Consider the following 16,502-nt stretch of genomic DNA (forward strand, 5'->3'; position numbering starts at 1 on the left):
ACTCGCTCCCACAGGGAGTGGGGGAGAATGTGGAACTCGCTCCCACGGGGAGTGCGGGAGAATGTGGGACTCGCTCCCACAGGGAGTGGGGGAGAATGTGGAACTCGCTCCCACAGGGAGTGGGGGAGAATGTGGGACTCACTCCCACAGGGAGTGCGGAGAATGTGGAACCTGCTCCCACAGGGAGTGGGGAGAATGTGGAACCTGCTCCCACAGGGAGGAGTTGAAGTGAATAGTGTCGATACATTTAAGGGGAAGCGAGATAAACACAAGGGAGGTAAAGGAATAGATCGTTATCTTGATAGTGTGGGATGAAGAGTGGGTGGACAGGGGCTCGTGTGGAGAATGGATACCAGAATGGACCGGATGGACCAAATGGCCAGATTTTGTGCTTTCAACAGGGTTTACGCGGAGAGCAGATCATCATAGAATGACTACAGTGCAGAAGGAGGCCATTCAGCCCATCGAGTCGCACCGACCCTTTGAAAGAGCACCCTCCCTATCCCCGTAACCCAGCAAACCCACCCAACCTTTTGGACACTAAGAGGCAATATTAGCGTGGCCAATCTACCCAATATGCACATCTTTGGACTGTGGGAGGATCTGGAACACCCGGAGGAAACCCACGCACACACGGGGAGAAAGTGCAAACTTCCCACAGACAGTCAGACTATCCGGACTGGCTGGAATTGAAGCCGGGGTCCCTGGGGCTGTAGGGGCAGCAGTGCTAACCCCTGTGCCACCCTACCACCCCTTGCGAGAGATGGGAGGAAACTTGCCGTTCTAGCACAAAGAGAGGTTGGATGCATTGAGAATGTTTACAGGGGGGAACAAGAGGGGAGCAAAAGAATTAAATGCCTGTCAAACATTGTATAATTTAAAGAGGAAAAGGAAAAGCCTCTCACAATCTCCGAGCGGAGTAAACAAGTCCTGTTACCTTATATCCTGGGGCACAGATGCATTTGCCAGTTACACCGTCACAATCAGCCCCATTTTGACAGCTGCAGATCTGATGACAAGACGCACCATAAAATCCAGGGGCACATGTCTCATTGCAGTACAGTCCAGACCATCCGGGTTTACAGAGACACTCGCCAGACATGGGGTGACAGCTGTTGGGAGAGGATAAAAGGGGGTCTCAGTCTCGCGCAGCACAGCGATTAGCCTCATGAGCACAACTGTTTTACTTAAAAAAAAAACCACTAAGTCTAGCTTTTGTTTCCTGTCAGTCACCGCTTGTGTTAATCGTTTCGACAGAGAGGGACTATCATTTTCAGTTTTCTCGCAAACAAGCCATTCCGATGTCTCAAAGTGACGGGTCAGTGAACTCACTCCATGATACGTGCCGGGAAGGTTCGGGGTTCTGTACTCTCTGCACAACACAGCCGAGGAACTGGCTTCGCCAAGGCACTAAGCTCATGAATTCCCTCCCTGAACTCTCTCTCTTCCATTATCACACCCATTAAAACCTCACTCTTTGAAGGAAAAACCAGAAGAAATAGTATCGACGTATTCCAGCTGCCCCCAGCCTGCTCCGCCATTTAATAAGAGCATGGCTGATCTTCTATGGCAATTCCAATTGCAAAGACTATTCCCTTGATTGACTTAGGCTAGGGATTTTCTGATAGCAGAACTTTCCGACACACCCTCCCAGAGGTCATCGAGGAGGTAGCGATCGCATCCATGCTGGTAGCCTCATAACCGTTTAACATTCCAACAAGAGTTGGAAGTGGGAATTCCACACTTCAGTCGGGAAGACGTCACACCTCAGAAAGGGGCCGGCCAATCAGATGGGCTGATAGGTCTCGAAGTACAGCAGTGACCAGAAGCTGCACTGGACGGGACTGCAAACCCCAGTCCTGGGAGACCAGGGCCGGGGGGGCTTTTGCGTCTCAGGAGGGGTGGCGAGGCCCTGGGGATTGGGGGGGGGGGGAAGGGGTGTTTCTGGAGAGGTCTGCGGTGGAGGCAGCACTCACAGGGGGAAGTGGGGGGGGGGGGGGCGCTGGTATTTGAAGTTGAAAGGAGGCCGTGGGTGGAGGTGCTCCTCCACCACAAACCCCACTTCCTGCCTGAGGTCTGAGCAGGGTCAGGTTTTGGCCATCCTTCCTGTTATATTATATTGCTACTCCTGGTAGCATGTTGTATTACTTGGTCAAAGTAATATCTGTCGTTACTGGTTGCAGATGATCTTGAAGAATACACGAGTCTTCGATGTAAAGTAAACAAATTTATTAAGTAACGATAAAACTAATAATTGAGTTCAACACTCAAATGAACTAACTCTAGAAATAAAGTAATGAGATATAACTGTACAAACTGTATCTGAACTACACGTGGTGTTTAGGCTGTGATCTAACTATACTATACTACTGCTATCTAGCTACTCCTGTGTGGAAAGAGACCAAGAGCCTTTGGGAGCTCAGTTATATAGTGGATCTTGTAATGCCCTCTAGTGGTAGTGCCACAGCTAAGCGTTGTGATTAACCCTTTAGTTACATGCCTGTTTACATATCATTCCCCCGCGCCCCCCCCCAACCTCCCGGCCCCGGAACGCCCCCTACCAGGCTGAAAATTGAGGCTGGGCGTGAAACGGCTCTGAAGTAATCATTCATTTGGAGAGTTTCACAGCCCCACACCCGCCTCCAGAGGGGGGAGTAAAATTCTGTCTTTCATTTTCCCAGCAGTCCATACTGTCCAAAGACATACAAGCTTCTGGCCCCCTATATTAAATGAATTCCGCTTCAAATTTATGTCTTTGATTATACCCCTGTGAAAGTACCTTGGTTATGTTGGAGACTCAATATGCTGTTGTTGTTGTGGAATTGTATAATTAAATCCCAACATCTGTTAATTCGGGAGGACTGAGAATGAAATGGGATTGGCTGTGGTGCTCCCATGGTTGGGTAACGCTCACTCTCCAGCGCTTGAGCAATCGCCACAGTAAGGGAGGTACTGCCGAAGGGGTCAGAGGGGAATTCTCCTCGGTATTGTTTTTACTCACCGGCCCTGCTTCTCCCAGGAGTCTCCAAGGCTGTGGAGTGGGGAGACTGGAGAGGAAATGCTCAGTCGGGATAACCAAGAGAGGGAGAGAGAGAAGAGAGAGAGAGAGAGAGACCTGAATTTCCATAAAGACAGAGAGCCTCTCCTTGATTACAAAAATGGCCGGGGGCTAGTTGGCAGGCAGCGTAGAGCATCGGTACTAGCTGCCGATATGGCCTGGAGAATTGCCGGGTCCGTGGCCAAGCATACCCAGAGGTCCAGATCTGGAAACCCTGTCCCCAAGAATAAAACCCTCCATTTTCGCTAGGGAATGGGGAGGGGGAGGCGGGGGGGGGGGGGGGGGGGGTGGAATGGGGGAAGGTTATAAGTTTGAAATCCATGGTGTCCAGAAGCAACTGCAAATGTTAAAGAGCAGCTGCCCCGATCACATCTGACGTTTGTGTGTGGGTGTCCAAAACATGACTTGCGCACTTTCGACCTGGTATCAGAAGGTTTGAAATCGGCAGAGTAATTTGCAGAGGTAGGGTACCCTTTTGGATATTGTCCTGGGACACCTTGGGCGAAGGCCAGCTGTCCTTTAGGAAAGATAAGGGACTGGATTTTCTGGTCGCTGATGCTAAAACCGCATTCGGCGATCAGCCGGAGAATCACAGTTCCCGACCAAATTGGGGGGTGGCGGCACTTTCGCAATGCTCCGCCCACGACCGGCCGAGTCCCCGACGGTGTAGGTCGCGAGTGTTCTCATCTGTCGGGAACTCGGTATGGCTGCTGTCGGGGTGGGCCAATCCGTGGGCAAGGGGGCACTTTATCAGGGGCTGGGGGCACTGTGGGGGGGGATGGGTCCGTTGTGCGCAAGCCGGCCGAAGGGGGGACTATTTCGCGGGCCGGGCTCCATGGACACGGCAATTCTCCAGGCCACATCGGCAGCTAGAGCCGGGTGCTCTACGCTGCCTGCCTACTAGCCCGCGGCCAAGCGGAGGGTCGGCGGCTGTTTGACGCCATTTCTTTCTGTTGTAAAATGCCACCGTTCCCACGCCGGCGTGGGGACAAAGCCTCAAAATCGAAGAATCCAACCCAAGGTGCTCTTTGGGATTGTTAGATGTGGATATGCATAAAAAGTGCATTCGCTCATTAGAACTGTCAAACTCATTGGAATTGTCAAGAGAGCTGATGAAAGGAATTGTCAATGAAGTTGGCAAATGGAGCTATCAAGCCCTTTAAATATTTGAAAAATAAACGCAGTGTTAAAAAAACAGTGCTTGCTGTTTCACTTTGTTAATTGTTGCAAGCCTGGGGGTTATGCTTTATAGCATTTGTTCAGCATGACTGATTTCACAACCTTTCATTATCACAGTGGGGTCCCCGTCAGTTTACAGTTTGATTGACAGCTCCAAGTGGTTTTAAACTCTTTGCAATGGGTCTATGAACTCCAATGTTTGCTTTTTATAAGGGGTTAAAGGGAGTTAAATGCAGTGAATGGGTCTTGACCAATGACATTTTTTTGAAATAGTGAATAAATCAATAGATACTCAAGAAATGTATTTCATCTCAGTGTGGGTTCTGTGGTCTTCCTATGGTAGATATTATCATAGATTATCATAGAATTTACAGTGCAGAATATTGGGTGAGTTGGCATGGCAGGTGTAAGGGGAAAGGGTGGTAGGTAGGGATTATGTGTTGGCAAGTGTTGATGCTAAGTTGGCACAAAGACTATAAAGAGCAACGGTGTTGTGCGCATAGGGGCATAGGTTAGCATGGAGGTTATTAGGCACCATGGGAGTGATGAGATGGCATGGGTTAGCATGGGGAGTGTGTTGGGGCATGAGGGGGAGTGAGGGTGCAGACCAAAGGGCTGTTTCTTGTTTTGGCAGTGCCGATGCAATGAGGTAGGCTTTCCGCTTAGCCCACCTCCGTACCCAATGGCCTCCGCACTGCTTCCGGAGGTCACCGGCCATGACTCCAGTAAAACCCAACCCCCCTCCATCGAAGCAAAACCCCAACCTTCTGGGGCAGCTTTCCCCAGGTTGGGTTTGCGGTGCTGGGTGACCTTACCCTGCGCTCCCAACTCGGGAACGAATAGTCAGGCCAATTTCCCAGGAGAGCTTGTGAGCTCACACTGTGCTTTTTCCTTTTTTTTTTTAAAATCGGAAATCATGGGCGGGATTCTCCGTAATCGGCGCGATAGCCGCCGACCGGCACCAAAAACGGCGCAAATCAGTCCGGCATCGAGCCGCCCCGAAGGTGCGGAAATCTCCACATCTTGAGGGGCCGGGCCCTAACCTTGAGGGGCTAGGCCCGCGCCGGACTGATTTCCGCCCCGCCAGCTGGCAGGAAAGGCCTTTGGTGCCCCGCCAGCCGGCGTGGAAATGACTCTGCCGGGCGGCGCATGAGCGGGAGCGTCAGCGGCCGCTCACGGCATCTCCGCGCATGCGCAGTGGAGGGGGTATCTTCCGCCTCCGCCATGGTGGAGACCATGGCGAAGGCGGAAGGAAAAGAGTGCCCCCACGGTACAGGCCCGCCCGCGGATCGGTGGGCCCCGATCGCGGGCCAGGCCCCCATGGGGGCACCCCCCGGGGCCAGATCGCCCCACGCACCCCCCCCCCCCAGGACCCCGGGGCCCGCCCGCGCCGTCTGCTCCTGCCGGTACAGTAGGTGGTTCAATCCACACCGGCTGGCGTGGGTTGACAGCGGCGGGACTTCGGCCCATCGCGGACCAGGATTCCCGCCGACCGGCGCGGCGCAATTCCCACCCCCGCCGACTATCCGGTGCCGGAGAATTCGCGGCACGGCGGGGGCGCGGTTCACGCCGGCCCCCGGCGATTCTCTGACCCGGTGGGGGGTCGGAGAATCGCGACCCTGAAACGGCCAAACCTTGAACCCACAATCATCACAAACCCGGCTGGAAATGTGGCCACATTCCCTGAGTGAACAAACTCACTGTGCAACGTCCACCATCACGAGAGTGTGCCACGCGTGCCACATGCAGCAAGTACATCACGATTGCCACTGAGAGGCACCTTGACGCAAGAGGGGCAGAGCGGGGAGAATTCCAGGTCAAATTTAAAAGAGGATACATCGGGCGGGATTCTCCGCTGCCTAATGCCGAAATCCTATCCGGCCATTGGGCGGAGAATCCCTTTTTGCGACCGCATCTACGAGCGCGGCGCACACCATTGCGACAGCGCCAGCGGGTCGCTTTGAGGCCCTCCCCCCATGCTCCGCCCCGATGTTCCCGATGGCGCGGGTCACGTGTGGTCTGAGCTTTCGTAAACAGAGCGGACTGTGTCCCGCGCCGCCAGTTAGGCGGGAGCAGTGCTTCTGGCACGGGAAGCTTCGGAGAGGGCTGGGGGACTGGTGGGGGGTGGTCTGGGGTCCAGGGGGACATTATTTGGCCGGCCATGTCCGCACGCGGCCGGCGCCATGTTGTACAGAGCCATCGCGGCAGGTTGTCGCCGTGCGCTTGCGTGGCCACGGGACAGGCAATTCTCCGGCCATTTATGTCGGGAATGCCAGGAGTTTAATCCGGCGCCTCTGCTAGCCCCTCACCGGGCGCAGCAAGGGTGCGGGGGTGCGGCCGACGTTTTCAGTGTAAAACTAGGCACTTCCTCCGGACATAGCCTCAAAATCAGGGAATCCAGCCCATCATCTCTGATCCATCCGCCAATCCAAACAATATGTGAATATGGGGAAAATGGTAACAAATAAACCATCTTATTGGTCATTACACAAATACTCAATTTCCTGACTTTGCATTATTTTGTCAGCATGTCCCACCTCCACCACTCCCACCCCCACCCCTCACCCACGCCTCTCCCAATACAGCTGATGGCAAGGCTAAGAAAACAATTGAAAAGCTTTTACAAAGGCTGAAATAATGTTTGTCCCATTTGCGGCCATACCGCTTGTGGTATTAGAGGTATTATGGTACCTGATAGGCTGGAGCACCATTGGTGGAAACTGTATGTTTTCTATTGGTTAGGATGTATAGTAGCTCCGCCCTGCTAGGCGGGGTATAAGAGCCCGTGCAGCCCCAGCAGCCTTCATTCTGTGCCTGAGCTGCTGGGGGAAACATCTAGCTTATTAAAGCCTTCAGTTGGATGACAACCTCGCTTTAGTGGTCATTGACCGTGCATCACCCCTTTAAGCATTGCCTGCGATGTTTTACCCGGATTACTCGTGCAATTTTCTTCCCTTCCCCCTCCTTTTGTTTTTGATGTGCATTCAATTCCAGGTCCATGCTGGGCTGGGATCTCCCCATGCACGACCAACCCAAACTAAAGGAAATCAGCCCACATGTCACTCGACTGGTGTGTGGAGTGAGAGAATCGGAAGATTGAGTAAAATGGGTTTCGGTTCCCTGGATTGTCAAAGAATGGGAGGTGATCTGATTGAAAAGTGTAAAACTCTTACGGGGGAGAAATTTCTTCCTTTGAAGGGTTGTGAGTGTTCGGAATTCTCTGGCCCAGACCTTTCGACACTCAGTTGAAGGGTACATTCAAGACAGCGATCGATAGACTTCTCGCGTTAAGAGAATTAAGGGATATGGAGACAGTGTGGGAAGATAGAGTTGGGTGGAAGATTAGGCATGATCTTATTAAATGGCAGAGCAGGTTGGAGGGGCCGAGTCTTCATTTTATTCGGCAAGCCGGTCATAAAACATAATGAGCTCCACCAGTGGGACTGTAAAAATTACTCCGAGTTAATGAACTGGAAGCTTGAAACCAAGGCCAGCATTTGTTCAGGAACTCAACGCCAAAGCAGTAATCAGAAAAGACATTGCAGACTGCTCTCAAGAGATTATTATCCTCAATTGTGCTACCTGTTAAATGGGCAGCTGCTCTCACCTGGAACACCTGTCTTACTCGAGGCCACAGCTGGTTTAATCCTTGCAAATAAGTGTATCATTCATGTGGGCAGCCTCAATGGGCTGTAGCAAATTGATATCCAGGATGTGTTTCAGCATTCAAAACTAGGCCCGGCAGCGGTGATCAAACTTACCAGGCCTTAGTTTACATTTATGGCACAGTTCTATAAAGATTACTCAATGATACTGATGGGATCTGAGCACATTGAGAAACATTTCAATCTTCCCTTGTAAAATTGTTGCCTTATGCGCTATTGTTCCCTTGAAGAATATGTCTCACCCGGGAACTGACAGAGGAGAAACAGAGCTTTGAAGTCATTCAAGATTGATTTGACTCCCTCTGAGAGCTTCGAGATTCACACTCGTTCTGCTGCTGGATAAATGACATTAAGCACAGCCTCGACATTCAGCTGCTCTATGAACTGAAATGGAAAACACAGGGGCAGGATTCACCGCTTCTGAGGCTAAGTGCGGAGGATCTGTGGCGTTTTACGTCAAAAAAAATCGTCTTCACCCCTTCATTGATCCTCCGACCGGTGAGGGGTTGGCAGCCGCGTAAAACCCCCGGCTCCCATGATAATAAAGGCTGGAGAATGGCCGGGTCCGTGGTTATGCGCGCGCATGGTGACGACCTGCGGCAATCCTGCCGTAAAACGCGGCGCCGGCTGTGCACGGACCCGACATGCCAGTTAGTGCCCTCCTGGCCACCCCCCAGCCCTCGCGGAAGCGCCCCCCCCCCCCCCCCCCCCCGGCCAAGCCAGCAGCACGACTCCCGGCTGACTGGCGGCACTGGACACAGTCCGCAGCCGCCACACCGGGATCCCGACCGCTGAGCCCACACGTCCACCGCGCGGTCGGGAACTCAGCCCATCGGGGGCAGAGCATCCCAACGGCGTGCGATTATGCCATTTCGGAGGGGGCGGAGCTTACAAAACCTGCGCCAAACAGGCGCCGCCCCAGATATCGGAGTCAAAAGGGATTCTCCGCCCGATCGCCAGTTACCAAATTGGCGTCGGGGAACGCTGATCCCGCCCTCAATATTTTGCCTAGGTGGAAACACCAGAATGGCCAATGGGGGTAATTATTTACTGTCTCAGTTCAGAGCACTTTCATAAATTCACATGGGTCTGGCTAAGTGTGTAACTCATCTCGAGAGAAACAGAGAAAGGCAGACAGAGAAAGAGGAGAAGAGAAAGACAGAGGGCAAAATTCTCCCCCTCCCGCCGCCAGTAGCGGAGTTCCTGGTGAGGCGGAGAATCCAGTGGTTGTGAAGAAAACGGGATCGGCGCCAGGTGTGACCTGTTTCTGATGCTCTGCGCCCCTCCCCCGCTGGCATCGGGATCAAGGTTCACGCCCTGCACCTGCGGGAGGACGCAAATGGGTCTTTTTTTTTTTAAACAAACAATTTTATTGAGGTATTTTAGGCACATAGAAAATATGACATTGTAGAGTACAAACAAAAAAAAGAAGTCAAGACACAAATTCCACATTAAACATAATGCAAACCACGGCTCTGTCCACGCACGGTCCTGCCTCAATATCCCCCTACTCTACTCTACCCTAGCCCCCCCCCTCCCACCCCCCGCTGACGCTTACTCCCCTGCGAAGAAGTCAATAAATGGCTGCCACCTTTGGGCGAACCCTAATAGCGAACCTCGCAAGGCGAACTTGACTTTCTCTCGGCCAAGAAGGCTCGCCATGTCCGATAGCCATACCTCAGCCCTCGGGGGCTTTGAGTCCCTCCATGCTGACAGTATTCGTCGCCGGGCTACCAGGGAAGCAAAGGCCAGAACATCGGCCTCCCTTCCTGGACTCCTGGGTCCTCCGAAACCCCAAAGATTGCCACCGCCGGGCTCATTACCACCCCAGTTTTGAACACCCGGGACATGACATCTGCGAATCCCTGCCAATACCCCCTGAGTTTAGGGCACGACCAGAACATGTGTACATGGTTAGCCGGCCCTCCGGCGCATCTAGCACACTTGTCCTCCAACCCGAAGAATTTACTCATCCGGGTCACCGTCGTGTGGGCCCGGTGCACAACCTTAAACTGGATCAGGCTGAGCCTGGCGCATGTTGCTGTCGTGTTTACTCTGCTCAGGGCTTCTGCCCAAATATCGTCCTCCAGCTCCCCCCCCCGAGCTCCTCCTCCCACTTAAGCTTCAGGTCCTCAGTCTGCGTATCCTCAGCTCTCATTAGCTCCTTGTAGACGTCTGAACCTCTACCCTCTCCCACCTCTCCCCTAGAAACTACCCTGTCCTGCCTCCCCGTCGGCGGGAGACGTTGGAAGGACGGCACCAGTCTGCGTATAAAATCCCTCACCTGCAAGTATCTAAAGTCGTTCCCTCTCGTCAGCCCAAACTTCTCCTCCAGCGCCCTCGTGCTCGGAAAGCTCACCTCCAGGAACAGATCCCCCATCCTCACAATTCCTGCCCTCCTCCACAGTCGATACCTCCCGTCCATAGTCCCCGGGGCAAATCAGTGGTTGCTGCAGATTGGGGTCCACACCGATGCTCTTACCTCCCCTACATGCCTCCTCCACTGGCCCCAGATCCGAAGGGCTGGCACCACTATCGGGCTGGTGGAGTACCGTGCCGGCGGAAGCGGCAGAGGCGCCGTGACCAGGGCTGCTAAGCTAGCGCGCAAATGGGTCTTAATGACCCATTTGCATCCACTTAGCGGGCTGGGCACCATATTCTCCGCCCCTTGTGACTATCCAGCCTTCTGGGCTGGGAATCACGTGGGCAAGAATCACTCCAGGTCTTCACAAGCATGGTCATGACATGGTGGACCGCGGTGGGCTAAGGGGTAACTCTTTAAGGGATTTGCCCTTAAGTCCATCCGAGAGCCACCCTGACCCCCCCCCCCCCTCCCCACCCAACAATGCAAGACCTGCTGTCAATTTACAGCTGATCACTTCAAAATCACTGAAGGGTGAAGGGAGGTTATAGGAAAACCCTTAACTCTGTTAGAAGTGGTCCAGGAGCTGTCAATCAAAGCTTGATGTTAAGAAACATTGTGGTTAGAACATTTGAGAGTTACTCAATCATGAAGGATAGATGAATGGAGCAATGTTGACAGCTGAGGGTGTGTGGAATATCAAAGATAAATGAATTAATGGCTTGCAGCTCAGAGATCTGAGGGAGTTTAAACACAGCTGACAGTTTTTCTCTTTCCAGGAATTGACAGGTGCTGCTTCCTGTGTCTGAATAAGCAGGTGTCCAGGTGAGTGTTAAAGCAGTAATTTTTTTCACTGCCTCTGTCTGGACTGCGCTCCAGCCTCCAGACAGGGGTTTCTTTTCTGGGGGGCTTCCTGACAGGGGCCACTTTTCTGGAGGGTTTGTGGGGGAGTCTCTTTATTTGGGGGTCTCTGTGGGGGTCTCTTTATTTAGGGGGTCAATGTGAGGGGGGGTGGGGTACAAAAAAATTCAGGGTGAAGGGCTGAATTGTGCTGCAGGGTGAATTGTGATGCGAGGAGGGGGGCGTGGGGAGTGGGGTGGTCAGCCAAGGGACCTTGCTATTGGGCTACCTGCTCAAAATGACGGCCTGATAGCGGGAGCACAAATCAGGTGCAATTCAGCTCCAGTGGGAGAACAAAGGGCTGGATTCTCTGTTGCCCAACGCCAATATCGTAATCAGCGATCGGGCGGAGAATCGACTCCGACGGCCAAATCGGGGCCGGCGCCAGTTTGACGCCAGTCAGCCATGCTCCGCCCCCTCTGAAATGGTGTCATCGCATCGGTGCCGCGCGCTGTTGCAACGGCATTGCCGCGTCATGGGCCTGCCCTCCCGCGATGCTCCACCCTCGAAGGACTGAGTTCCCGACGGCACGGAACACGGGGTCTCAATGGTCGGTAACCTGGTGTGGCGGCTTTGGACAGTGTCCAAGGCTGCCTCGCTCGGCTGGGATCTGCGCCGCTGGCCGGGTGGGGGCTTCCGTGAGGGCTGGGGAGACTGGTGGGGGGAGCCCAGGGGGTGACCAGGAGGGGGCCTGTGAGGTTACGGAGGGGGGGGGGTTGAGTCCGCGCACAGCCGGCACCATGTTGCAGGGTGCGATTCCGGTGCGGGAGCCGGGAGTTTCACCCGGCGCCGCTGCCAGCCCCTCACCGGTCCCGGAATCGGTGAGGGTTCGGCGGCAATTTTTCCATCGTAAACCCCCCCCTGTGGATTCTCCGTTCCAGCCAGCACTTAGCCGCTGAAACGGAGAATCCTGCACATTGAGACAGAGAGAAAGAGAAAAAAGGGGAGAATCAGAAAAAGACACAAAGAGAGACAGAGGGAAGGAGGTAGAGAGTGAGGGGGGTAAAGAGACAGAGGAGAGCAAGAGAGATCGACAGAGAGAGTGATTGATAAAAAAATATACATAGAGAGAGACAGACAGATATAATTGAATTAAAATTGTGCAGCTCCAATGACATTCTCATTGGGTCTCACCCCAGTTTACAGAACTCAGTCATGTTGTCACTAAATCCGAACCTTGTAACATGAGTTGTAGAATCAGAATAATACACCATGGAATGATTCACAAGGAGGGAATTTTAGTTGAACCCCTGCTTCGCGATATTGACTAGATATAGTGTGTAACATTTGTAGTGATCTGTACATCTGTACATACATCTGCACATACACCAGGGAATGCAGACAAATGTAACAGCCACAGCATCACTAGAGGGCAGCATCAGAGACGGGTATAAAGGGTCGAGCCCAAGGTACGATCCGCCTCTTTTAGAAGCACAGGGCTAGTGAGCAGCAGCAGACGGAGACAGCTCAGCATAGGCAGCTTACCTTAGCTTCACTGGTCATACCTCTTGACTGTGTTATATCTAGTTAAGCTCTGGAAACAGAACAAACCCACTGAATAAAGTATTTGTGTTAACTGGAAGTCTACAATCTTTAGAGAATTAGAGAATAACACATAACACCGGTTTTGCAATCTCCTGATTTTACAGTCACTGAGGAATATTAACAGGATATAAAACCTGCATTTAACCCAAACCGATACTTAAATAGCACGTTTGATTAAAACTCTCCCGAAAGTATCTGTTCATTGGCTGCCTCTGATCAAACAAAGTCAAACCAGGAACGAGGAAATAGAGTGTCTACCTCACTTTCCAATAATTAGCAACGAGGCAAGTGACTAAGTGAATGTTTTCATAAAGTCCAGCTTAATAAAACATTTTGGGCTCGATTCAACCAAATGGGGAAAACGTCCCCGGCGAGGGCGTTTAGCCGCGTCTCCCGCCACTCGCAGTACCGAGAAACACGAGGTTATTCAACGCGACCCGCGTTGTATAAGGGGCCTCAATGGGGCACGCGTGGTCGAGGCCACACATAGCCCTGTTTTGCTCGCCGAGACTCCGCAGTGTAGCGAATGGCCCCCGAAGTGACCCCCAACCTCCGCCCAGCCCAAACGCACTATGGGTCCCTGTCCCGTCCCCCCACACCCCCCAGCACCCACCCAGGGCACCTGTGGCCCTAACACACGTGCAGAAAATGCCAGCTTGGCACCTTGGCCCTGTTGGTCATTATGAAGAAAATAAGAACGAAACATCCAAACAGACTGGCAACATACAGAAAGGTACTGGGTAACTGCTTGTTTGGAGCAGGGTCAACGCTAGATTGTATCAAACATGTCAGATAAAATATGTACAAAAAAGGTGGAGGGAGGGAAGCAGATTTGCATTCATCTTTCTACATATTTCAATGATAAAATTAGAACGATCGACATAGGAACGACATGACTGTGGGAAGCACGTGCCAGCGACATCTGTAAGAGGCATTTTCACATTTTTAATGGCGGGCCAGTTTTCTGCCTGCTCATGGTTTACCTGAGTGTGGTTTCATGGTGGCAGGGACAGTGTTTGTCGCAGTTCCTTCCGTAGACTCTGTCGGGACACATCCGAACCTCACAGGAGTCCCCTGTGAAGCCAGGTTCGCAAAGGCATGTGCCGCTGACGTGGTAGCACTCGCCTCCATTCCGGCAGCTACATCTCCCCACACAGTTTTCTCCATATGACCCAAAGGAGCATTGCTCCTGGCACCTTGTGGGAATTAACACACCATTGGAAAGAATGAGTGACAAGATATGGTGGATGTTCACATCAAGGTAGACTTGCCCCAGAATCTACAGTACAGGTAGAGGACATTCGGCCCAAGTTGCCAATGCTGGCGAATCTCCTCCCCTCTTCACCCATCAACATATCCCTCATGCTTATCTCATTTTCCCCTTAAATGCACCTGTGACACTCTCTAGATAAAGTGTTTTCTCCTAAGTTCACTATCAGAGTGGTCTGTCTCGGTTTTGTCAAAAATCACGTAGGGCGTGATTCTCCGCGCCCTCTTGCCGGGTAAGAGAATCCCCGGGGGGCGGCTGAATCCAGCCCCGCTGCTCTGACGCCGGCTGCCGTATTCTCCGGTGCCGGTTTTCGGGCGGGGGGCGGGGATCACACCGTGCCGGTCGGGGGCCGTTGACAGTGGCACCCCACGGCAATTCTCCGGGCCCCGATGGGCCGAGCGGCCGTCGGTTTCTGGCCGGCGTGGATTAGTCATGGGGGGGGGGGGGGGGGATCCGACCCCCGGGGAGGGGCCCCCACGGTGGCCTGGCCCGCGATCGGGGCCCACCGATCTGCGGGCGGGCCTGTGCTGTGGGGACACTCCTTCCTTCCGCGCCGGCCCCTGTAGGGCTCGGCCACGGCCGGTGCGGAGAAGACACCCCCCTGCGCATGCGCTGAACCACGCCGGCGGTTCTACGTGTGCGCTAACTCGCGCAGTCCCTTCGGCGTCGGCCGGCGCGGCGCCAACCCCTCTGCCGCTGGCCTAGCCCCCGGAAGAGCGGAGAATTCCGCAACTTCCGGTCGGCCCGACGCCGGAGCGGTCTGCACCGTTTTTTACGCCGCCATCGGGTCATCGCGCGGATTCGGGAGAATCCTGCCTCTAAAGTCACTCCCAAACCCTCGGAGAATAATGACCCTGGAACGCAGTTGAAACTTTGAGCAGCTGCGGGCCAATGTTTTCTGTGTCAGACCAATGTACACTTTTTCTCAACTAATAGATCTTTTTTTTAAAAAAGAAATGAAATTAGTGCAACACATTCCCCCATTTGGGTGGAGCCGATCTATTTACAGACAGCAGGGCAAAATTACCTTTGTCACTCAGGATCCAGCCCAGACATTATTACCGCACAATGTTGCATTTGTCCGTCGGTGAGGCACAAAATTTGGACAAAGCCGACTTTATTTCTCTTGTGAATTGGGAAAGGCGCTGTGACATCGAGTACTGGCCATCAATGCCGTTGAATTGACCCTATTCTGCTGGGATACGGCTTTTAGACAGTTTGGCAAAGGATTGATGAATTGTTAATATTTGCACCGGTTGGGGAGGCGCTAATGTGTTCACGTTTCGATTGCAGTCTTCCGTTACATTTCTGAGACTGAAACTTTTCCAACCAAGCAGACTAGACGGCAAATGTTCATTGCCATTAATTCCTTGTCCCTTTGCTTCCGTGAAGTTTATTCATAAATAAAAGTTTTTACATTTAGATCTCCAACATACTACTCAACACACATGTCCAGGGCAAAATTTCCTATTGTTCTGGGAAATGGGATCTTATAATATGAATCATGGAGATTAGTTATCCTATACGATCATTATCCTATATCAAATATACAATAATAACAAATATTGAGATTAACAATAAGTCTTTGTTTCAAGCAAATGTGTCTGTTAGTGGATTAACAACACTGGCAATACTTGGTGGATTGGTAATTTTACAATATCAGCCAGGAAGGGGGAATCTTTCACCACTGGAGGTTTCATTGCGCTAAATGAGTTGAAGGGGATGATCAATAAATCTGTGTAAATGTCGTCTGTTTAACCAAGCGGCTTCATTTAACACTGAGCAGCACAAAGCTACACATCATCCACTTTACCAGTAAGCCGCTGAAAGATTCAGCACCACGCTCTCAGAATCAAAATCAGAATAGGGGAAAAAGTAGAACCTTTTACAACCTCAGGGTGCGAAGAGCCAATAGTCACCGTAATGCACAGCAGCCAATCTTCGCATAGCAAGCTCCCACAGACAGCAATGTGGCAAGGACCAGGTCATCTGCTTGTGGTGAATGTGGAAGGGGAATAAATGTTGGTCTGGGCAGTGGGGAGAACTCCCCTTCTCTTCTTCGAAATAGTGCCGCGGAATCTTTGATGCCCGACTGAGAGTGTAAATGAGCTGTTCACCTCAACCGAAAGACAGCGGGCGGGATTCTCCGCTGGCCGGACGCCGGAATCGGGAAACGCGATTGGGCAGCGAATCGGTTCTGACCCCAAAATCGCGGCGGGCACCAATTTGGCGAAATAGCAATTCTCCGTCACCAGGACAGTGGCGTCAAGGTGTTCCCGCTATGGGGTCGGGGTGGACGGGCACGGAGCACCATTGCTGCAACCGGAAAGGCAGCCAAGCAACTGCGCACGTCACTAATAGCCCACTGTGAACTTAGGGCCACGGGTCATATAGGTGTCCCCCCAGGCCATCTCCCTGGGTGCCCTCAGCCCCAGTTGACCCATCAGCTGTATGGCCGACCTCCAGCACAACCAGTGCCACCTTGTTGTCTGGGATGATTGTGTGTGGGGAGTGTAATGTGTG

General features: G+C 52.6%; 1 protein-coding gene across 3 annotated transcripts in view; it reads right to left on the reverse strand.

Annotated features, from left to right (window-relative positions):
- The window catches only part of megf10 (multiple EGF-like-domains 10), a 256,918-nt gene that overhangs the window by 51,344 nt on the left and 189,072 nt on the right, over window positions 1-16,502 (reverse strand). For all 3 annotated transcript variants that reach the window (XM_072517429.1, XM_072517431.1, XM_072517428.1), the window contains exons 9-10: window positions 13,693-13,905; window positions 938-1,112 (exon numbers count right to left, since the gene is read on the reverse strand). In XM_072517429.1, the coding sequence (XP_072373530.1) occupies window positions 938-1,112; window positions 13,693-13,905 (388 nt within the window). The remainder of the gene's footprint in view (window positions 1-937; window positions 1,113-13,692; window positions 13,906-16,502) is intronic.

The sequence above is a fragment of the Scyliorhinus torazame genome, chromosome 9 (assembly GCF_047496885.1).
Source record: "Scyliorhinus torazame isolate Kashiwa2021f chromosome 9, sScyTor2.1, whole genome shotgun sequence".
NCBI lineage: Eukaryota > Metazoa > Chordata > Chondrichthyes > Carcharhiniformes > Scyliorhinidae > Scyliorhinus > Scyliorhinus torazame.